The 25,365-nt window shown below is 39.5% G+C and overlaps 1 protein-coding gene across 2 annotated transcripts in view; it reads right to left on the bottom strand.

Annotated features, from left to right (window-relative positions):
* The window catches only part of Dcaf5 (DDB1 and CUL4 associated factor 5), a 100,205-nt gene extending 75,062 nt beyond the window's left edge, over positions 1–25,143 (bottom strand). The window contains exon 1 of one of the 2 annotated variants that reach the window (XM_047539506.1): positions 25,031–25,143. Coding sequence is in view for 1 of the 2 variants with exons in the window: in XM_047539505.1 (XP_047395461.1) it covers positions 24,852–25,065 (214 nt within the window). In the remaining variant the exon portion in view is untranslated. Of the gene's footprint in view, positions 1–24,851 lie in introns of both variants that reach the window. The other variant, XM_047539505.1, reaches the window with a different exon arrangement.
* Between the last annotated feature and the right edge of the window lie 222 nt (positions 25,144–25,365).

A 25,365-nucleotide genomic window follows, 5' to 3' on the forward strand; every position in this document is an offset into this window, starting at 1 on the left:
ATAGATTCAAACTAAAAAGCTTTCTCTCAGCAAAGGAAACTATCAGCAATGCAAAGAAAGAGCCTACAGAGTGGGAGAAAATCTTTGCCAATCATACTTCAGATAGAGCACTAATCTCCAGAATCTATAAAGAACTCAAAAAACTCTACACCAAGAATGCAAATAATCCAATCGACAAATGGGCTAAGGAAATGAATAGACACTTCACAGAAGATCTAAAAGCAATCAACAAACATATGGAAAAATGTTCAACATCTCTAGTAATAAGAGAAATGCAAATCAAAACCACCCTAAGATTCCATCTCACCCCAATTAGAATGGCGATTATCAAGAATACAAGCAACAACAGGTGTTGGCGAGGATGTGGGGAGAAAGGTACACTCATACATTGCTGGTGGGGTTGCAAATTAGTGCAGCCACTCTGGAAAGCAGTGTGGAGGCTCCTTAGAAAACTTGGAATGGGAACCACCATTTGACCCAGCTATCCCACTCCTTGGCCTATACCCAAAGGACTTAAAATCAGCATATTACAGAGATACAGCCACATCAATGTTCATAGCTGCTCAATTCACAATAGCCAGATTGTGGAACCAACCTAGATGTCCTTCAATTGATGAATGGATAAAGAAACTGTGGTATATATATACAATGGAATATTACTCAGCCATAAAGAATGATAAAATTATGGCATTTGCAGGCAAATGGATGAAATTGGAGAATATCATGCTAAGTGAGATAAGCCAATCTCAAAAAAACAAAGGACGAATGATATCGCTAATAAGTGGATGATGACACATTAATGGGGGTTGGGAGGGGTTAGTGTTAGGGTTAGAGTTAGGGTTAGGGAGGGGGGCAAGAATGGAGGAAGGAAGGACTGTATAGAGGGAAAAGAGGGGTGGGAGGGGTGGGGGGAAGGGAAAAAAATAACAAAATTAATCAAACAGCATTACTCTATGTAAATTTATGATTACACAAATGGTATGCCTTTACGCCATGTACAAACAGAGAAACAACATGTATCCCATTTGTTTACAATTAAAAAAAAATGTCTAGGTATGACTGAAAAAGCAAAGGAGTAAAATCTGCAGAAGCAGACTTAACTGGAGTAAACTAAGGGGCCAGAATGGAACTGCCTGAAATTATAAGGGTGCTGGCAATGGTTTATTTAGAATATATAAAGAATTCCTACCAACCATTTTATTTATCTTTTTATTTATTTATCAGTACTGGGTATTGAACCCAGGGGCACTTTACCACAGAACTACATTCCCAGGTCTTTTTTTGTTTTGTTTTGTTTTGTTATAGGGATTGAACCCAGTGGTGCTTAACCACTGAATCACACCCCTAGCCCTTTTTTGTATTTTATTTAGAGACAGGGTCTTGCTGAGTTGCTTAGGGTCTCACTAAGTTGCTGAAGCTAGCTTTGAACCCCTGATCCTCCTGACTCAGGCTCCCAAGCTGCTGGGATTACAGGCATGTGCCACCACCACCCCTGGCTCTCTAACTTGATTTTGGATCCAATACAATCCCAGAGAAATTCCCCAAAACCTATTTCATGAATATTGACAAACTGATTCTAAAATGTATATGGAGAGACAAAAGACCCAGAATAGACTGCACAATATGGAAGGAGAACAACAAATTTGGAGGGTTGACACTACCTGACTTCAACACTTGAGAGGGCAAAAGTAGCCAGCATAAATATCATCAACTGGTTTTTGACAAAGGAACAAAGGCAAAATAGTAGAGCGAATTTCTCTCAACAAATGTGTTGGAACAAATGAACATTCACAAGTAAAAAATTAAATCTAAACACAGATCTTACAACCTTCATAAAATTCAAAATGGATCATGGAACCAAGTATAAAATGCAAAACTACAAAACTCCTAGAAGATAATAGGAGAAAATCTTAATGACCTTGGGTATGATGGTGACTTTTTTAGATATAACATCAAAGGCATTATTCATGTAAGAATGAATAAACTAAACTTATTCAAAATTAAAAACTTCTACTTTATAAAAGACAATGTTGAAAGAAGGAGAAAACAAGTCACAGAGCAGGGGAAAATATTTGCAGACATATCTGACAAAGGTCTGATATCCAAAATATACAAAAAACTTATAAAACTAAACAATAAGAAACAAACAACTGGATTAAAAAATGGCCCCAAGACCTAAACAAACACCTCACACCAAAGAAGATATACAGAAGGGAAATAACCACAAGAAAATATGTTCCACACCATGTGTCATCAGAGAAATGCAAATTAAAACAATGAGATACTACTATATACCTTTTAGAATGGTCTAAACCTGGAACGCAGATAACACCAAATGTTGACAGGGATCTGGAGCAATAGGTACTTCTCATTATTGCAGGTGGGAATATAAAATGGTACAGCCACTTGGAAGACAGGTTGTTTCTTACAAAACTTAGACATACTCTTACTATATAATCCAGTAATCACACTTCTTGGTATTTACCCAAAGAAGTTAAAAACTTATGTCTACACAAAGACCTGTGTATGAATGTTTATGGCAGTTTTATTCATAATTGCTAAAACCTGGAAGTAATAAACATGTCCTTCAATAACTAAGTGAGTAAGTGAATAAACTATGGTACATCCAGACAATGGAATACTTTTCAGTATTAAAAAGAAATGAGCCCAGTGTGATGGCACATACTATAACCCCAACAACTCAGGAGGCTGAGGCAGGAAAGTCAAGTTAGAGGCCAGCCTCAGCAACTTAGTGAGACCCTCAGCAATCTGGCAAGACCCCATTTCAGAATAAAAAGTAAAAAGGACTCAGGGTGGGGGAGGATAAAGTATCCCTGGATTCAGTCCCCAGAACACACATACACACACAAAAAGGAAGAAGAAAGAAATAAACTATTATCAAACTATGAAAAGACATGAAGAACCTTAAAAGCCTATTACTTAGTGAAAAAAGTCACTACAGAACATTCTGGAAAAGGAAAAATTATGGAGACAGCAAAAAGATCAGCAAGTACTAGATGGGGAAGGGTGTGAATATGTAGCACACAGAATTTTTAAGGAAATGAAAATCCTCTAATTACAATGGTGGATACATGTCATTATCACAGAACACACAACACTAGGAATAAACCCTGATGTAAAGTATGGACACTGGGTGATTATGGTTTGCCAATGTAGGTTAAATCTTAAGAAATATATCACTATGTTAGAGAATGTTGATAATGAGGGAGACTATGTATGTATGGAGGTAAAAGAGAAATAGAAAAATCACTGTATATTTTAATTTTGCTGAGAACCTAAATCCACTTTAAAAATATATATAATAAAAAAGTGGTAGATTGGAAGTAAATTTAACAAATGAACAACATTTGGTCAAATCTGACCGATATCTCTCTATACTTCTCTACATTTAAACATTTCATATTAGGGAAATATCACTATATTTCTGAGATATAATAATGGCATTGTGGTTAAGTAAGGAAAAAAGTCCCTATCAGTTAGTGATGTATATGGAGGTGGGTGATATTGTATATACTTAGAATTTCTTTTAAAAGGTGCCAAAAAGAAAGAAAGTAAAGAGGAATAGGTGATTAACACAAATGTACACAACTGTGTATGCTTCAAGATTTCCATAATAAAATATTTTGAATATTTTTAATGTTCATGATAGAAAAATAAAATAAGGCTCTGCAAAATGGGCTTTGGATACCCATGGAAAAGAATAACAAAGAACATCTCTATATTTATTCACTAAAACTTCTGACAGCACAATTTTTCTTGAATTGGAGGAGCTTAAGAAAAAATGCTCAGCAGGGCACAGTGGCACATGCCTATAATCCCAGCAGCTCAGGAGGCTGAGGCAGGAGGATTACAAATTCAAAGGCAGGGGGCTGGGGAGATAGCTCAGTTGGTAAAGTGCTTGCCTTACAAGCATAAGGCCCTGGGTTCGATCCCCAGCACCGCAAAAAAAAAAAAAAAAAAAAAAAAAAAAAAAAAAAAAAAAAAAAAAAAATTCAAAGGCAGTCTCAGAAACTTTAGTGAGATTGTCTCAAAAATAAAAAATGAAAAGGGCTGGGGATGTGGCTCAATGGTTAAGTGCCCTAGGTTCAATGCCTGGGGCTGGGGGGAGTTCAATTAAAAACAGGGCCTAGGGTGCTGGGGTTGTGGCTCAGTAGTAGAGCACTTGCCTAGCATGTGTGAGGCACTGGGTTCAATTCTCAACACTGCATATAAATAAATGAATAAAATAAAGGTCCATCGAAAACTAAGTGTGTGTATATATATATATATATGTGTGTATATATATGTATATGTACATATGTATATATATATGCACACACACGTGTGTATACACACACACACGCATACGTATAAATTAAAAAAAAAAAAAAAAAAAAGGCTAGGCACAGAGATGCATTCCTATAATCCCAGTTACTTGGGAGGCTTAAGCAAGGGGATTGTGAGTTTGGGGCCAGTTGGGGCAACTTAGTGAAACCCTACTGCAAAATATAAAAAAAGGCTGGGGATGTAGCTCAGTGACACAGTGCTTGCCTAGTATGTGCAAGGCCCTGGGTTCAATCCCTAGTACCACAGGGGTGGGGGGCAGGGGAAAGCATCTATCCCTTTGAACTCAAAAGTTGTAGTTTAAGGTCTTCCTCCATAACCTAGACAGCACTATCTTTAATGTTCATTCCAGGGATTTATAGGATGATTTACTTTTACCAAGTACTTAGTAATTCCAAATGTACAGCTATTTGTTGAATGCCTTGGGATCATTTACAGTGACAGGTTCTTAGTATTACAAGATGATGACAGCCCAAGTCCATGGAAGATTGGAATCACCTCAGCAAAAATTATCACTGTGGCAGGGCCCACCTCTTTACTTTGTCCTCAAAGTAAGTATAAGAAGACAAAATGCATCTCCCCATATCCCTCCCACATTTCCTTAGGCAAGATATTAAGAGCCCTGGGCAAAGACAATCATTTTTAATCACACGATGGCAATAAAACTCAGTGAGTGCAAAGTGAGACCTAGACTAAAACTATTGGGCTGCTTCTAAGCCAGCAGAAGGAGCAGGACAGTTGAGTCCAAGTCTCTGACTCCACAAAGCAAAGGAGGGCAGGTGAAGTACAGATAAGTCATTACTTCTGTTCTATAGTTCTCCTGCCCTCTGAATCACTAGTCAATTAGAAAAGAAGAGATTTATTATAAAGGTCCACAAAGAGACTGTGACCTGCAAATAGCACAAGTGAAGAATACGATAATTTAAGGCAGCTCTTGAGCCTGGCAGTAGGTACTTATGGGGTCATCCTCAGTAAAGACAGCTCAGCCCAGACTCTCCAGGGCACCTGAGTACATCAGAGACCTACCAGGAAGGATAGGTCTTTCAGCTCTATGCTGTTGCTAGTGCTAGTGCCAGTGCTGGTGCCAGTGCCGGTGCCAGTACCAGGCAAGGGACAAACAAAGGCTTGTCTTTCAGAGCTGATTTTCTCACAATTCTTTAGCTTCAATTTATCTGGGTACTCCAAGAAAAAGCAGTTACTCTGATTCTGATTAATTTCATTGTGCACTAGAATCACTAATTCATCAAAAACTAGTACTATAATCACATGTGGTAGCAGTTTTGTAGTTACAAAAACATATATATAGCCAGGTATGGTGGTATACACCTGTAATCCCAGCTATTTGGGAGGCTGAGGCAGGAGAAACCCAAATTCAAGACTGACCTCAGCAACTTACCAAGACCCCGTACCAAAGTAGAAAAATAAATGGGGGGTGCTAGCTCAGTGTTAAAGCAGCTCTAGGTTCAATCCCGAATAGGGGGGGGGGGTCCTGAGTTCTAAGTACAAACTATGAAAGTCCTTATACCACACTGTAACAAAAGAATTAGCATTCTTCTTATTTTATAGCTGGAAAAGCTGAGGCACAGAAGGATTTGAGTTTCCTCAGTTAGTCAAGCCGGGTACAGTGGCAGACACACCCGTGATCCTAGCTATTTGGAAAGCTGAGGCAAAGGATTACAAGTTTGAGGTCAGCCTGTGCTCATTCCAAATGAGGATATTCTGCAGCTTTACATAAGAAAGAAAAGTGTTTTCCATTTTTTATACATTTTTTTTTCTAGAAATGCCTAGCACTTCCCTGGTTTTTTAAAAATTTTAGCCACTTTTAAGCATAGAGTTTGTAGAATGAACTACATTCACATTAGCACATTGTTATCCAACCATCACGATATTTGTCTCCAGGACTTTTTCATCTTTCCAAACTGAAATTCTGTAAACATTAAATAATCACTTCACATCTCCACCTGACAACCACCATTCTTCCTCTACAAACACCATTTCTTTCTCCATACTTTACTATTCTCAGTACATCAAATACATATATGTCCTTTTTGTGACTGGTTTATTTAGCTTGGCACAGTATCTTCAGAATTCACCCATGTTGCAGCATGTGTCAGAGTTTCGTTCCTTTTTAAGGGTTAAATAACATTCCATTGTATGTATAGACTATATTTTGTTTACTCATTCATTCACAGATGGGCACTTGAGTTGCTTCTATCTTCAGGTTACTGTGCATAGTGCTGATATGAATATAGATCTACAAATACCTATTTAAGTGCCTGATTTCCATTTCTTTGGGCATATATCCAGACATAAAATTGTTGGATCGTACAGTAATAATTCTATGGTAGGGTTTGTTTGGGTTTTTGTTGCAGTACTAAGGATTCAACCCAGGGGCATTCTACCACTGAGCTGTATCTCAGTCCTTTTTATTTTGGCATAGTCTCGCTAAACTAATGAAGCTGGCTTGAACTTGTAATCCTCCTGCTTCCCTAGACACCAGGATTACAAATGTGCGCCACCATGTGGCTGTGCTTTTCTTGTGGTACTGGGGATTGTGCATGCGGGACAAGCACTCTACCAACTGAGCTATATTCCCAGCCTGCTGTGTTTGTTTTTGAGGAACTGCCATAGGGTTTTCTATGGTGACTGCATCATTTTACATTTCCACTAGCAATGCACAATGGTTTACCTCCTCAGCAACACTTGTTTCTTTTCTTTTTTCTTTTGTAATTGTCATCCTAGTGGGTATAAAATGTTTGCTGGCCTTTTTGACCTTCAAATAAATAGCCTGACCAGGAGTAGTGGTACCCACCTGTAATGCCAGCTATTTGGGAACCTGAGGCAAAAGAATTTGTTCAAGGTCAGCCTTAGCAACTTAGCTAGACCCTGTCTCAAAATAAAAAATAAAAAGGCTATAGATGTAACTTCAGTGGTAAAGTGCCCTGGGTTCAATCCCCAGCACTTCAAAAACAAATACATAAATAATCTAAGTAACTATCAGGTCCTTATTGAACATCTTAGAGTGTATCATTTTATAAGGACTTAGAGTCATTTTTCTTTACTACTTGTAAAGAAAATGCCAACAACTAGGGTTGTTGTATTAAGTGAGATAAGCCCAATGTGACCTATATTACCTATACACACCCCTCAAAACATCCCAGTTTCTCTGAAGTATCATCTATGAATTTATCTGAATCTTCCAAACTCTTGTTTTACATCACATAAGAGTATGAACAGCATGCTATATTTTAATGAAAATATACACAAATTTATGCATGGTAGGACAGATGCAATATGGTTAACAGACTCCCAGGAATAGCAAACTTTACTTAATACCCTTTTATGTTGTTAAAGATTTTTTCTTCCCCCTAACCTGTAAAAGCCCAAACAAAAAGTTACCTGCAGTTTATCCACACTGTAAGCATTTCACTACCTGAAGGAACTAACTTCATATGTAAATTTGGGAAATTTTATATACATCCTGTCCTCAAATCACTTACAAAAACAATAAAGAGCACTAATCTCTATTTACCCAAGTCTGGCACTTCTGTAATTCAACCTGATTTAGAGACGAGTGTAACAGCACAGCATTCAAAACCACAGGCTTAGGATAGAAGTATACAGATTGACTTTTCAATGATGCTACCACTTACTATCTGTGTACCTTTAGGCAAGTTCCTTAACCTCTCTAAAATGTAGTCTTCTCACCTGTAAAACAGAGAAAACTCTATCTATAGGATTAGTGAGATAGATCTGTGTAAAAACTTGGCTGGTTGCCCGGACAATATTAAGAGCAAGGATAAACCAGGCACTATTGCACATGCCAGCAATCCCAGTAAAACAGGAGGCTAAGGCAGGAGGATCACAAGTTTGAGGCCAGCCTTGGCAACTTAGTGAGATCCTGTCTCAAAAAATAAAAGGGCTAGGGGACTGGGGTTGTGACTCAGTGGTAGAGCGCTTGCCTAGCATGTGTAGGCACTGAGTTCAATTCTCAGCACCACATATAAACAAATAACATAAAGGTCCATCAACATCTAAAAATAATTTTTAAAAAATAAAAAATAAAAGGGCTGGGGATGTAGCTCAGTGGTAGAGCAAACTTGGGTTCAGTTCCCAATACAGGGGTGGAGGGGGAGTAAGGCTCAGACTTCTGAAATTTGGAGAACAGATTATCAGGCACCTTTATTACCTCTTTAAGAAAGGGTCTCTAATCTAATGCAGAGATACAGGGAAACTAGGGAATAATCTCAGAAGGCATTAGGAGAATGTGATTATTTTAACAAAGAAAGTTACAAACTAATAAATTACACAATAATCAGCCTAAAGACTGTAAAATGGCCAAAACTTAAGATAAAAATATTCAGCTTCACTGGTAATCAAGGTCAGTTATATAAAAACTTAAGTAATAATAAATTTATTAAGTGACACTATTTTTCATATACTGACTGATCTGGGAAATACAAAATAACATCTAGCAATTGATGATGCGGTCATAATAAACTGGTACAAGTGTAAATAAATTGGTTCAACCATTTGGAGGGACATTTGGTAATAGATATCAAATATTTTTTGTTTTTATTAGTGCATTATAGTTATACATAATAGTGGGGTTAATTTTGACATATTCATAAATGCATAAACAAAATTTGCTCCATTTCAACCACTGGTACTTTCCCTTTCCCTCCTCTCTTCCCCTGATCTCTTTCCTCTGCTCTACTGGTCTTTTACTGTTTTTTTTTTTTTTTTTAGTTGGTGCATTATACATAAAGGTGAAACTCAATGAGACATTCAAGCATGCATATAGCATAATTTGGTCAATTTCCTTCCACACTTCCTTTCACACCCTCCTCCTTCCTTCTTTATCCCATTCCATTTCTCCTATTTCATGATATCCCCTGCCTTTAATTCCTTATTTCTCTCTAGCTTCCATGCAAGAGAAAATATTTGACCCTTGACTTTCTGAGTCTGGTGTATTTCACTCAACATGATATTCTTCAGTTCCACCACTTATTGGCAAATGAAAAATTTCAGTCTTCTTTATGGCTGAGTAGAACTCCGTGGATATATATCACATTTTCTTTATCCATTCATCCATTGACAGACACCTAAACTGGTTTCATAACTTGGTAATTATGACTGCACTGCTATAAACATTGGAATGCAGGTATAACTACAGTATGTTGAGTTCAGCTCCTTTGGATAAACACAAAGGAGTGGAATAGCTAGGTCACTCCTAGCCTTTTGAGGAATCTTCGTACTGCTTTTCAAAATGGTTGTACTAATTTGCAGTCCCACCAACAATGTATAAGTGTTTTTTTCTCCACACTTTCTCCCCAGAATTATTTATATTTTTTATACTTGCCATTTTAACCAAAGTGAAATGAAAACTCAGTGTGGTTTTGATTTGCATTTCCTTGATTGCTAAGAACATTGAACTTTTTTTTCATATATCTGTTGGCCATTTATATATATATATATATATATATATATATATATATATATATATATTTTTTTTTTTTTTTTTTTTTTTTTTTTTTTTTTTTTTTGGTGCTGGGGATTGAACCCAGGGTTTTGTGCTTGCAAGGCAAGCACTCTATCAACTGAGCTATCCCCAGCCCCCATTTATATTTCTTTAAGAAATGTCTGTTTAGTTCATTTGCCCATTTATTGATTGGTCTATTTGGTTTTTGGGTAGTGTTTTGTTGTTTTCTTAGATCTTATTCTTTTTTTTTTATTTTTATAGACTGCATTTTGATTCATTGTAAACAAATGGGGTACAACTTTTCATTTCTATGGTTGCACACAATGTAGAGTCACACCATTCATGTAATCATACATATGCAGAGAGTAATAAGGTTTGTCTCATTCTACTATCTTTCCTTCCCCCAGCCCCTCCCACCCCATTTTCCTCTACACCATCCAAAGTTCCTTCATTCTTCTCTTCCCCCACCCATGCCACCCGCCTCGTAATGTACTGTCATCCACTTATCAGAGAAAATATTTGGCCTTTGTTTTTTTTTTGGGGGGGGGAGGGGGGCTTGGCCTATTTCACTTAGCATGATATTTTCCAATTGCATCCATTTACCAGCAAATGCCATAATTTTATTCTTCTTTATGGCTGAGTAATATTCCAATGTGTATATATACACCACAGTTTCTTTATCCATTCATCAATTGAGGGCATCTTGGTTGGTTCCACAATCTAGCTCCCAGTGCCTCACATGTGATAAGCAAGCACTGTACCACTGAGCCACAACCCCAGTCCCAGTTTTTTTTTTATTTTGAGACACAGTCTTGCTAGTTGCTGAGTCTGGCCTCAAACTTTCCATCTTCTTTGTCTCAGCTTCCCAAGTCACTAGGATTAGAGGTGTATGGCACTGCACCTGGCTTGGTGGTAAGTTTTTTGAATTCTTTATATATTCTGAATATCAATCCTCTGTTGGAAGGAAGAGTAGCTGACAAAAATTTTCTCCTATTCTGTAGGTTCTCTTTTCATGGTTGTTTCCTTTGCTGTGCAGAAGTCTTTTAATTTGATTCCATTCCACTGATTTTTTTTTAATATTTTCAGTTCGTTATAGATGGAACAATACCTTTATTTTATTTACTTATTATGTGGTACTGAGGCTTGAACCCAGTGCCTCACATGTGCTAGGCAAGCACACTACCACTGAGCTACAACCCCAGCCCATTATTCTTAATGTTATCTAACGAGTTTTAGAAGTCCTACTGAGGAAGTCATTGTTTGGATCTGTATGTTGGAATGTCAACCCTGTTTTCTTCTAGCAACTCCAAAGATTCTGGTCTAATTTCTAGGTCTTTGATCCACTTTGAGTTTATTTTTGTGCAGGGTGAGAGATGGGGATCTACACTTATTCTTCTACATATAGATATCCAGTTTTCCCAGTACCATCTGTTTAAAAGGCTCTTTTTTCTCCAGCACATATTTTTGGCACTTTTGTCAAAGGTCAGATGATTCTATCTGTGTGTGCTTGTCTCTGTGTCTTCTATTCTCTTCCACTGGCCTATGTATCTATTTTTATGATGGTACCATGCAGTTTTTGTTACTAAAGCTCTGTAGTACAATTTGAAATCAGATATTGTGATGCTTCCAGCAGCTCAGGTGGCTGAGGCAGGAGGAACGGAAGTTCAGAGTCAGCCTCAGCAACCTAGTGAGGTCCTAAGCAACTTAAGAGAGACCCTGTCTCAAAATTAAAAATAGAAAGGGCAGTGGATGAGGCTCAGTGGTTAAGCAATTCTGGGTTCAATCCCCAATACCAAGAAATTTTTAAAAAAAAGAATTATTTTGGCTATTCTGGATCTTTTATGATTCCAATTGAATTTTAGGATGTTTGATTGTTTGGTTTTGGTATGGGGGATTTATCTAAGGCATTAAAATAATCTTCCCTTTTCTAACTACATATCTGTTTAAAGCTAAATTTTCTCCATATATTTTGACTAAGTCTCTATTTCATGACAGATTAATATATGAATGTTTTCTATTATGACAGACATCAAAGAGATTTGGGAAATTTAGCAATGGCATTGTTTTCATTGTTATTTTATTTTGGAAAAATATTTTTTTCATTAAAATATTGTCTTTTAAAGTTCATTATTATTAGCATTAAATAAGTGAATTTTAACCATTCTCAGTTTTAATACTAATACAATAAAAACCATAGATATAACTCCCATAAACTAAAGTTCTTTGAGGTCTTTAATGATTTTTAAGAGTATGAAGATGTCTGACTGTCTTGACTTCTTCAGTTTGGAGGCTGTTGCTTTAAAACAGTGGTTTTCAACCCAGATGATTTTACTGCCCAGTGAACATTTGGCATACCAGGAGGCATTTTTGGCTGTCACAACTGGGGAGATGCTACTGGCAAACTGAGTAAAAGACAGTGATGCTGCTAAACATCCTACAATGCACTGGACAGCCCACTTGAACAAAGATCTATCCAGCCCCAAACGTCAATACTGTAGAAGTTGAAAAACTTGATTTAGAAGAACACCTATGATATGAAAAAAATAATAATAAATTCAACAAGTTTCAAAATAGCTGAAATGGTCTAATTCCAATTTCATTTTTAAAATACATATATCTGCATATTTAAAGAGGCTTAACATGGGTCCCAAATGTTAACAATGGTCATCATAAACAGACAAAATTACTTCTTTAATCTTTTAAAATTTCCTATTATTATCACATTTTTTAAAATTATGAATGGATAGAGGAGCCTATCTTCTAAGTGTCATATTTTGATGATTTGTATGATTCAACAGTACATTTGCAGAAGTATAGAATTAGTAACACGTCAAGGAACAAAAGCTCCTCCAACAGAGCTAAGAAGACACTAAGAACAGGTTCTTAAGGTCTCAACAACAGTAAGGATCCACAGGAAATTATTCCAATAGGGATGTGGCTGAGGGTGTAGCCCAGTGGTACAGCACTTGCCTGGCATATGCAAGGCCCAGGTTTAATCTCCAACACCACACACACACACACACACACACACACAGAGATGGCAGATGCACTGTAAGGTATTCTCAGACCACAGGTTGTCTTCATCTCTAGTCTTACTTCTGACACAGGAAACTAACCTATACAATATACTCTACTAATTATATCAGATGTTCTTCATTTATTCTGAGAAGTTTCTAAATTTTTTGTTTTTGTATATAAGAACACTGCCTTTGCACACCTGTAATCCCAGCAACTTGGGAGGCTGAGGCAATAGTCTGTGAGGCACAAGTTTGTGGACAGCATCTTAAGCAAGACCCTGTCTCAAAATAAAAATGGGGGGGGGGGATGTAGCTCAGTGGTAGAGCTACATAGTAACATAGTGCCCCCATATGTTTAATTCCCAGTACAAGGGGAAGGGAAAAAAAAATACTGCCTACCTAGACTTTTGTAGAATTCTTAATATAAACAAAATTAACAATTATTATTACTAATTATTATTAAATTAACAATTATTATTAACATAATAATAAAGCTTTCTTTTCTCTTTTTGGGCAATTCTAAAAAGACTGAATCAATGCAGGCCCTAATGCTTTCACAGTCCCCTGGGACAACACACTGTACCTACCCCACCCACTGGCAGGTATAAAGAGATGTCACTCTAGAGACTAAATCAAGGGCTGCTTGAAGCTACCTGCCAAATACCGAAATTTCATTAGTTTCTTGCCAGCATATCTAAAGCAAATTATATGCCTCAGCCATCTATGGCAGCAAGTAATGAAGTATCTGCACTAAGCCATCAAATTTAGTTAACATATTTATTTAAAAAAAAAACTTCAAAGTTTCCAATTAGTAGCAAGTACTAAGTACTACTTTTAAATAGTAAAGCCAAGAGATAGGACTGGAATTTAAATACAAGAATTGAATGGCAATTCAGGACAAGAAAAGTTGTGTAACAAGATTTTGACAGGCATATGGATTTGTAAAGAATCCCTCCTCCTGAGTAACATTCTTGGAAGGAAACAAAGATTCTGCAAAGTAAGAAACAGAATTTAGCAGGCTAAGAATTAAAACTGGAGGCTTGGCCAGAGTGACAGTCTGCCTCCACCCTGGAAATATTTATTCATCTGTAAAATAATGGGGCACCATGAATTTAATCAAAACAATTATGTTTAGGGACAATAAACAGAATAGAATGTACAGGCAAAGTAAGCCACTTAAAAGAGTTTAACACTTTACTTGAGCAAATTCTTTATAAATGTAGAACCTAAAACCAGCTGGGTGTGGTGTGGTAGTGCAGGCCTATAATCCCAGTAGTTCTGGAGGCTGAGGCAGGAGGATCACAAGTTCCAGGCCAGCCTCAGCAACTTAGAGAGGCCCTAAGCAATTAGGGAGATCCTGTCTCAAAATAAAAAATAAAAAAATGCCCCTGGGTTCAATCCCAGTACAGTCAAAAATAAAATAAATAAATAAATAAATAAATAAAATGCAGAATCTCACGGACTTTTTCTATGGAGGGAACAGGTCAGAAGACCCCAATTTTAATCCTGATTGTACTATGTATTAATTATGAACTACGTGGCAAATCATTTATTTCCTGCACCTTTGTTTCCTTAACCAAGTTGAAAAATCCTTACACAAAATGCTTGGGACCAGAAGTGTTCTGGATTTTAGATTTTTTTTCCAGATTCTGGAAAATTTGCATACAATGAGATATCTTGGGGATGAAATCCAAGTCTAAACAAGTCGTGTATGTTTCATATGCATCTAAGATACAGAGCCTAAAGGTAATAGCAGACAACATTTTTAGCATACTTACATCTTCTTTTCCTCCTCCCTGAACTGGGGATTAAATCTAGTGGTACTTTTCCTCTGAGTCACATCCCCAGTAGTATACCTACATTTTTTTTTTTTTCCTGGTACTGGGTCTTGAACCAGGGGTGCTTTATCAATGAGCTACACCCTCAGTCATTCTTCCTTTTCTGACACAAGGTCTCTCTAAATTGCCAAGATTAGCCTCAAACTGCATCAGCCTCCTCAGTTGCTGGGATTGCAAGAGTACACCACCACATCTAGCATGCATCTGCGTATTGACTGTGACTTGTCACATGAGGGCACATGTAATTTCCTACTTGTGACATAGGTTTGCTCTCAAAAATTTTTAGATTTTGGAGCATTTCAGATTCCAGGTTTTTGGTTTAGGGACACTTAATTTGTATGCAAAAGTACAGAATTCAGGTACCTGATCATTCATCCTTTCCAACAATGAAATTCTATGATTCTATAAAGACAGAATATCAGAAGCATAAGTTCACAAGTGAGAATGGTAACATCAGAACTCTAACCAGATCTCTTTAAATTTATTTAATCATGACATTTTACAACATGAAAAACAGTCTATCGTCAACTGGCTGTATACCTGAAAAGTACAATTCCTGAAAACCCTTTACAGGGATAATCTATACGTTTGAGGGTTTTTATTCCAAATGTACCCTAGTCCTGGACAGATGCTTTATAAAATTAAGCCTGTAGTATGACTTTAATATCTACTTTTGGTTCAAAACTCCTCAGGGGGGAAAAAAATCAACTCAGGGGAGCGTAATTTCTCAAAATCAACACAGGTAAGAGCAACAACTCAGAGGAAGACTTAAAGAGAGGGAAAAGTAGCACAAATGAACAAGACATATAAGAGGATGTATATAGAAAGGAATGGGAAACTTAATCTGAACTAGTAATGAAAAGATCAAGAGAGCACAAATTGTTAACCAATGACTGTGCCTCTCAAGCTCTGTATTGCACCTGAAAAATGGCAGTTGAAAGACCTGAGGTGTGGAGAATGGTGGCTTGGAGGATTATCTACCAGAGGCATTCATTGGTGAATGCAAAGATTTAAAGAGACTACAGCTTTGGTTACTTGAATACCAGACAACTCAGATAATTAAGTAGGTGGCCATATAACTTGTCACCCAAACTTTTTAAGAATGAGAGAAATTTCTTCCTTATTAAAAAAATAAAAATGATGAAAAAAAGAGTTTAACAATTACACCAGGGCAATGGAGAATTTAGGACAGTCCCAAGTAATCAGGATATATGGTAATCTTAATTATAAAGGACCCCAGCACAAGGTAATCAAGGGAACTCAAGTTACTTTATCACCCTTATAAGGTAATCTTACCTCACCTTATCATTGGGCAGGAGCTCAAGCAGAGGCAGAAGGAAAGGTGGGGATCCACAGGTGACCACTACTACTCTCAAGTCATTCCCTAAATCCCTGATCAAGAAAACTGATATGAAGACCAGACTGAGACCAACACCAGAACCTACAGAGCAACCCTCCTCACCCACCCACTCAATGACTGACCCTAGAAATGAAATGCTTTTTCAGAGAAATAGAACAGTTGCTACTGATAGAAGTAAACTTCACTGCAAGAACACTATGCTTCAAGTTCATCTGGCCTAGGAGTCACACTTCCCTTTTTGATGCTTTATCTGTGGAAAAGTACTTCCAAATGACTTACCATTACTCTCTGAGCAAAGGAGGTCTTGTTTCATGTTTATACTTTTTAAAACAGCAAAACAGCACTTTATTCTGAAGCACATAATTCATCTAAGTCCTAAGCAAAAGATATTTTCTTCTCCTCCATATGATCATATGAAGGAAAGACACCTATTTTTGTTGGTTGAAATTCAGTTAAATGTAATAAATCAATCACATACTTTCTGCAGATGTCAATCTTCAATTACAGGCTCAGCCAGGTGTGGTAGTATGTGCCTCAAATCCCAGTGGTTTGTGAGGTTGAGGCAGGAATATCCCAAGTTCAAGGTCAGTCTGGGCAACTTAGCAAGAACCTGTCTCAAAATAAAACTTTTAAAAAGGCTGGGTCTTGGCATGGTAGTGCAAGCCTATAATCCCAGCAACTCAGGAGGCTGAAGTAGAAGGATCAAAACTTCAAGCTTGGGCAATATAGTAAGACCCTGTCTCAAAATTTTAAAAAAGCAGGGATGTAGCTCAGAGGTAGAACACCCTGGGTTCAATCTCCAGTACCAAAAAAAAAAACAAAAAACACCAAAATACCCATTTTTTTTATAAAGGCTGGGAATATCTTAGTGGTAGAGCACTCGCCTAGTATGCCTGGAGTTCCGTTCTCAGTAGGGGTGGGGGGGATTTGCCATGTGCACCAGCCGTTGGAAGCGCTGTTATAAAGATGCTCTTAGTGGGGTGCTGTGGCACATACCTGTAATCCCAGAGATGAGGATTGCTGGTCTGCCTCAGCAATTTAGCAAGACTCTTAGCAACTTATAGAGACTGTATCTCAAAATAAACAATAAAAAGGGCTAGGGACGTAACCTAATGGTAAAGTGCCCCTGGGTTCAACTCCCAGTACCAAAAACAAACAAACAAACATGCTCTTTGTCTCACCAAACATATAAGAAAATAAATATACTAATTTCTTAACTTGGAATTCAGAGAGCAGTACCCATATGTGCATCAAGTTTTACTGGTCACTGAAGTTTCCCTTATCTAAATGATTCCAATGGTACTTTACAACCAAATCTATCAATATTAAGTGAACGGGGCAGGGGGCATGTAGTTCAGAGATAGAGTAGATACTTATCGTAGGAGAGGTCCTGAGTTCAATCCGCAGCACCAAAATTATAATACTAACAATCATTATCATCATCATCATCATCATCATAATCAGTGAATGATCACACTTGTGTACCTGGGCTGGCACCTCCATTCAGTGTAGTAGTATACAGGATACATTACTGAGGGTGACTGCTCTCCTTAGAAGCTCTTAGCAATCAAAAATGCACTAGTAACAACCAAATCCACAATAATCCTTTGAACAATACTAAACACAAAGACAACTTTTTGATGTTAATAATGTCTAAGCAGGGCATGCTGACACACTCCTGTAATCCCAGTGGCTAAGAATGCTAAGGCAAGAGGATTGAGAATTCAAAGCCAGCAAAAGCAAGGCACTAAGCAACTCAGTGAGACCCTGTCTCTAAATAAAATATAAAATAGGGCTGGGGATGTGGCTCAATGGTCAAATGCCCCTGAGTTCAATCCCCAGTACCAAAAAAGAAAAAAGAATAATGTCTAACAAGACTAACAGTCATCAGTTAAATCTCACTAGGTTATGTTAAAATAGAAGTGAAATAGAGTGCTTGCCTTACAAGCATAAGGCCCTGGGTTCAATCCCCAGCACTGCAAAAAAAAAAAAAAAAAAAAGTAGAAGTGAAAGACCCTGATATAATTCTAAATTTAGCAATCTTTGAAGAACAAGTGGAACAAATAATATGTATCTATGATCATTCACATTACCCTTATGACGTGATTCCTTTGATTTATCATAGCAAAGAACCCAAGGCCATCTCTTTGGGCCTTCTTTCATTCCCACCAAATTCCACAGGAAAGAGCATTTTTCCTGTATTAAGTATTGCAAACCAGAGAAAAAAATCAAATAGCTATTAAAGTACCACAAGGCAGAGGGAAAAAAATTAAAAAGACTCATGCACTATTAAAAATGAGAACTAAACACTCCTAAAAGAAAACCGTCTTGAGAACATAATTTCTACTAAGGTTGTTATTACTATTACTTGTTGTTATTTGTATTAGGTATTAAACTCAGGGGTACTCTACCATTGAGTTACATCCCCAATCCTTTTTTTTTTTTGAGCCAGAGTCTTCCTAAGTTGCTGAAACTAGCCTCAAACTTGCAATCCTCCTGCCTCAGCCTCCCAAATTGCAGGCCTGCATGTGTTACCATATCTGGTTTGAAAGCATAATTTACATCTGATTCATCATCTTTCTTCTTCCCAAGGCTCCAATCTCACAAACTCCAAAGTTATTTGCTGAACTAACAAACAGATCAAAGAATAAAATATAACACCTTCACAGCAATGGGTTATCAGTAAATAGAAAAGTCCAGAAGAAAACTCAAGAATCAATTGCCCAATCGCCTTGTCAAAATGTATATACTAGGACAGCTTTTCAAAGGCAGAAATCTGCTCCATCTCAGGTCATATATTTCCTGATAGCTAATCACTGGACCTGAACAGTTTTAATATCCACATTAGGGCCAATTTAGTGAGGCCCTAAGCAATTCAGTGAGATTGTCTCAAAATAAAAAATAAAAAGGGGGCTGGGTTGTACCTCAGTGGTAAAGCGCTTGCCTAGACATGTGAGGCACTGGGTTCGATTCTCAGCACTGCATATAAATAAATAAAATAAAGGTCTAATCAACAAAAATAAAATTTTTTAAAAAAATAAAAACGGCTGGGGATGTGGCTCAGTGCTAAAGCACCCCTAGGTTAAATACCTAGTACCAAAAAATAAAATTAAAAAATAAATAAACTAATTCATCTACCCAACTCCCAAAAATAAAATAGATTCCAAAAAATATGATGTAACTAGTGACTGGACAACAGGAAATGACTATTAATTAATAGGTCAAATTAAGCATATAATTATAATCATTGCTACTACTTGATCCTTCAGAATGCTCTTTGATGACTTTATGGTGAAGCATATTCACAAAGCATTTTTAACAGTTCTCCTCATGGAGATCTTTCTCAATTTGTCACATTGTACTATGTGCTATGTGCAATAAATGTTAGATACTGATGGCAATTTCCTAAAAGCTTCTTGTGATGTTCCACTGAAACAACAATAACAGACGCAGTAGCACCCAGAGTAATAGCACAAACTACGTCCATGTGTTATTTCATTCACTATTCACTACAACCCTGTGAGGAACTGTCCTTATTATATGGATACAGACACAAAGGATAAGTGACTTGTCAAAGGTAACCCAGTTACCAAGCAAGTAGTTGAGTGGGGTATTCAACCCTGCAGTCTGACTCCAGGGTTTATACTTTTAATCTCTACATAATTATGGATACCTATTATGATCAATAAAGTTAGAGGCCCATGTGAGACAGAGGCTTAATAGTTATCTTCATTTATAAACATTATGACCATGCAACTAAATGTCTCTCCCCATTCACAATTCCTACTTAATTAACACTTTGAAACAGCACAGTTGCTGAAACAGCATAGCTGCTATTGAAAAGCTTCTGAAGGTACTTTTCCTACATTTAGTCATAGGCACAAAAAAGAGATCATAATCTCTCACTGTAATTCAAAACTTCATACTTATGGGCTATTAATTTGCTAGCTCTACAGGTTCTAATGCCTTAAGCCTCAATGAAGGGGAAATAATATAGCAACTCTCATCAACAAAGAGCAGAATCTTTATTTTTATTTGCCACTAAGACTGTTTGTGCAAACCCTTTACAAAATGTAGGAAGGCAGTTTATATTCCAAATCATATACACAAAGAGCTACTTTCTGACTGGTCTTCCAATCAAATCCCCCCAAAACGTTCATTCTCCTCAAACTTAAAAAGCAAACATAAGCTGAGTCCAGTAGTCATTCCAGAGACTCGGGAGGTTGAGGCAGAAAGATTGAATGTTCCAGGCCATCCTTGACAATTTAGTTTAAGACCCTATCTCAAAATAAAAAATAAAAAGGGGCTGAGGATGTGGCTCAGTGGTAGTGCACCCCTGGGTTCAATTCACAGTACCACACACACAGACAAGAAAAAATAAATAAATAAAAGAAAGAAAGAAAGAAGAAAGAAAGAAAAAGAAAGAAAGAAAGAAAGAAAGGAAAATATATAAAGGACCCCATTGTAGGGAAAAGAAAAGAGGAGACAATGAAAGTGATTTAAAGTACATACTAGGAGCTAGGGATGTGGTTCCATGATAGAAAATGTGCTTAGCATGTTCAAGACCCTGGGTTCAATTCCCAGCACAATAATAAAGCACATTCTAAATGCAACCAAAGACCTATAAGGTAAACCAAAATATTCCCTAAATATGTGAAGTATCCCAACTCCTTAATATTGTTAAGATCTCTTGTAAAAAGCACTTCAACAATGTTGTTCCCCCATTCTTTAAAGGACTAACACTCATATAGTCTTAAGAAAAGATTATGATCATCAAGCACAACTCAGACTTATAAAATAACACTCATTCACTACACCAAGTAGTTTATAAAGCATTTTCACATATAACATTCACTGACCACTTACAACCATCCTGTCAAGTAGTTAGGGCAATCTGTTAAATCCATTTTATGGATGAGAAATGAAGTGGCTTGCCTAAATTCATACAATCTGTGACCGGAAGAACCTCCAACTCAAATCAAGTAACATCAAATCCCAGGTGCTTTCCACACCACATTGTGCCTCTTTATTTCTCATCTAAAAGTCACAAAACTATCCAGTTTGCACAGGTTTATTACCAATACTCCAAGAACAAGTGTCAACCACGAATGACACCACACATCATAAGCACAAAAGGGAAAGAAAAACTCAGCTTTGCTCTGAAAGGCCTGGCACTGTTCAACACCCAATCTATACTGTACCTAATACAGCTCTAACGGCAGCCGACCAGGTAGGCCCTGGAATTCCCACTGTACACCTCAGGAAACAGGAAACGGCTCAGAGAGGCTTAAGGACTCAACTAAGGTCAAACTACAGAAGACAACAATGATTTCAATGACATGTCCACTACATCACACTGCCTTAACATGGTATCATAGTGCCACCCTTTTCTGCTCAACAACAAAGAAAAACACTTTTTAGATTAAAACATTTTAATGTTTTCCAGTGTCAAATACCCATTCTCCTACTTGTCACTGCCATAATCTTACTTCCTAATAAAACACCTTTTCCGGGTCCTGATTTTCTCTGGTTTAGTCTTAATACTGCTAGTCTCATGAAATTCTTAATAGCATTTTATATGGCCACAGAATCATACAAATATTATTTTTGCCCTGGGTCTAAGTTAATTCTATCAAATACTATGTGTCAGTTACAAAAAAATGTGAGCTACCCAATTAATAAGTGAAAACAATGAACAAACTATGAACAATCTATCATTTTAACTGCCCCCCTCAAAGGGCTTTAACCAATCCAGAGAAGATGAGACACAGAACAACAAAATGCACAAAAGACATCTTATAACCTCCCAGAATGTGGTATCCCACCATTCTATTGTGAATTATTGGGGATAGATAGAATTAACTTCAACATACTATGTGTTCCCTCCTCGGGTGATAAGTGTTAGTGACAATGATAGATTAAAATATATATATATATATATATATATATATATATATATATATATATATAAACATGATTGGTAAAATAGTTTTAAACTTGGAAAGATTATTGAAGGACTTCTCAGGAAAAAAACATAATAATAATTACCTTTAACAAGTTAAGGTGTATTACAACTCCCAAAGGGGGATTCCTTATCTGAAGCAAGCAGGAGGAACTTCCTGTTAACACAAGCTGTACTCATAATGGAAGGTGAATGGCTAAGAAGGCTTTAAACAAAACTCCATGTTCTTTGGAGCCAAACTTGAGGGTTCAGTGGAAAAGCCTGCTGGAAGGACCAAGAACTAGGGCAGAAGTAGATAAAAAGGAAACAGGAAGAACTGAGTGGGGAGTGGGGCGGGTGGGGGGAGGAAAGGGGAGGAGCCATGGGCAAAGAAGACTGGAACCCAGGAAACACTGATGGAAATGGGTAGCTCAGACCAAAAAAGTAAGGAAAAGAATACCTAGTACAAGAGCCTGCCCTATGCAAAGGACCCTCTCTTCTACAGACTAATTGTAAGCTAAAGGAAGTTAACTAGCCAAGACTAGAAAATAAAGGTTCATTTAAGACGGGGAAAGATCCTGCATAAGGATAACAGGAGTGAGGCTACGGGTATCGCATGCGCCAGGCCCTGGGTTTGATGGCCAGCAGCACTCCCCCCCCACACACATACACACATACACACACACACACACACAGATAAAGGGAGAAATAACTGGTGGAAAATGGAGAGAACTTTTTTTTGGGGGGGGGAGGTGTGTAACATCCCGGCGCCCCACCTTTTTTTTTTTTTGGAAGACAGGGTCTTGTAAATTGCTGAGGCTGGCTTTGAACTTGTGATCCTACTGCCTCAGCCTTCTGTGTCGTTGGGACTACAGGTCGCCACAGTGCCCCACTACTGAAGATAACTTTTTAGTGCTTTTTAAAATGTATCAATTTTTTTAAATGGGTAAATTTTGTTATGTAAATTTCCCTCAATAAATCTATTTTTTAAATGTGTTAAACCGGGCAATGTGTGAGTATTATGATTTAATTACCATGATTAGACGACTGTGAAAGAGTACCCTGATATTGCCTCACTCAGTAGGAAAGTTGACTTGTGTCTGGGAACACTTCTGTTGGAATATATCGGTCTGAGAAGACATGAGTATTATGAATACAAAAGAAGCAATTGGGGAAAAACTCCAAACTTCCTCTTTTAATAAAGAGGTTTTTCTCCATTTGTACCCTTGAAATTAGATAAAAATTTATAAGTGTGGTGTATGGGAAGGAAGCTTTTGTACGGGGAGGTGTGGGGGGGGGTCTGTTTGAAGCGTAATATCAGGTTTCTTCCGCTGATGATATGGGGCCAAAGTCTATCTAGTCAAAGAGAAAACGATCTGGGGTGGAAAAGCAGGTTAGTTTTGGAGAAATTCCAGGTTTGCCGTGAAATGATCACATCACAGAAGTCTTATCTCTGCTATCCTCAAACTGGACCGTACGCCCCCATGTCACTTCCGACTGTTACTTGCTAAGACAGATGCTCAGCCATGATCCCAGAAGTTTCTGGTGAGCTGCCTACTGACGCAAATTAGAAAGCCATTCGAGGATCGACCTGGGTGCAGCTAAGCGCCACGTCCAGCGTTGGGCTCCCCCTGCATCCCTCCCAACGTAGGAAAAGGGACGGAAGAGGACAGAAGGCGAGCGGGAACGCCCGTTCGCCCTCCTCCCCTCAGCCGGGTTTCGGGGAGTCGCCCCCTCCCCCTGCGTATGCTCATCCCCACCCGCCTTGCCTCGGGCCACGACCCCCAGGGGGAGGGGACGGTGTCGGCGAGCGCCCCCAACGGCGGCAAGCGCACCTCGCCCGGGGCAGCGGTCGCCGCCGCCCGCCCGGCCGGGGCCTCCCCGGGAGCAATAGGCTATCGATTCAGCTGCCTGTCGCTAGGAGCCCCGGGAGAGCGAGGCCTACACGGTCCGGCCGGAGCCCCGGTCTCGATTTCGCCACTTTCCCCACACCGGAGGGGGAGCCTGGGGGCAACCAGGCCCAGCTGGGCAGGAGGGAGGAGAAGCGCAGACCACCTGCAAGGGCAGCCGCAGGGAAAAGGGATGCGGGTGCCTGGCTCCCGCCAACAAGCCTCCCGGGGTCGCTCAGCGACCCCCTGCCGAGCGAGTTGCGCATTCAAGTTCAGGCTGGGGTCCCTCAGCCTCCAGAGTCCTCGCCACTCTCGCGACCATAATAAAAACAAGTCGCGGAAGAGGCCACCACACCACCAAAGGGGATGGAGCTGGGCCCTAAGAGCACTGGGGGCGGCTAACAGGAACCCGCCAGTCACCTCCCCTCCGCCGACCCCACCAGACCCCGGGTCGCAGCCCCTGGACCCTCGGCGTCCGGCCCTGTAACCGCCTGGCCCTCGGTCCCTTCTCCATGACACCGGCGACGGGGGCTCCAGCACCCCCTTGCCCCCGGCGCACCTCGGCCTCCTCCCCTTCCAAATCCCAAAAATGCCCCCCGCACCATTTAAAGTACGCGGAGGAAGAGTTTGCCATCAAACTTTGTCAAGCGGTAACCTCGCACCCCTCCGCGACCCACACTCTGGCGGCAGTCGTCAGGGGAGATCACTTTGCACTTGGGATAAAGCGAATTAAAGACCTGTCAACCATTTTAGGTCTTTTATATAGAGAGAGGGAGAAGACATCCTCTCCTTTCCCTTCCTCCCGCCCTCCCTCCCTCCCCCTGCAATGGTTTTAATTTGACACCAAATCTGCCCACCGCTGGAGAGGGGCTGGAGGGGAGGGGGTGGGGACGGAGGGCAGGAGGAGGGTGGCGAGGAGAGCGAAAGGGGAGGCTGGAAGGGGGCCGGGAGGCGCGGGGAGGGGAAGGGGGTTGATTTACCTGAGACCAGCCACTGGCCTCCATTGTTGGAGAATTCAATGGCATTGACACAGCCGAAGTGGCCGAGGAGGTCCTTCTTGTAGAGGTTTCTGCAGCCCCGCAGGCGTCTCCTCTGAAAGTCCTGAGTGAGCAGGGGGTCCCCATGCAAGCCCCGCTGGGACAAGAAGCCCACCACTGACCTCATGCTGCCCCCCAGGCCAGCTCTCCTCTTCATGCTGGAACCGCCGCCGCCGCCGCTCGCGCCGCCGCCCCTCCCTCGGCCTCACGCGCGGCCGCCGCTCCCCCCGCCCGGCCCTCCCCCCGCGCTGCGATCCGGATGGTTCTTTAACCAGCCATGGCAGACAGAGCGAGGTGTGCAGACACTCGGTGGCGTTCGCGGCTTCCTGACGGTCCCGTCCCTCCCTCCCCTTCCCCCCTAGGCTCCTCCCTCTGCTTCTCCGCCTCCCTCAGCAGCTGATCTTCAGCTGCGGTCGCGCTTCCGCGACGCGCGGCCCTTCCGCCGGCCGCCGGGGCC

Source organism: Sciurus carolinensis, chromosome 2, assembly GCF_902686445.1.
Source record: "Sciurus carolinensis chromosome 2, mSciCar1.2, whole genome shotgun sequence".
Lineage (NCBI taxonomy): Eukaryota > Metazoa > Chordata > Mammalia > Rodentia > Sciuridae > Sciurus > Sciurus carolinensis.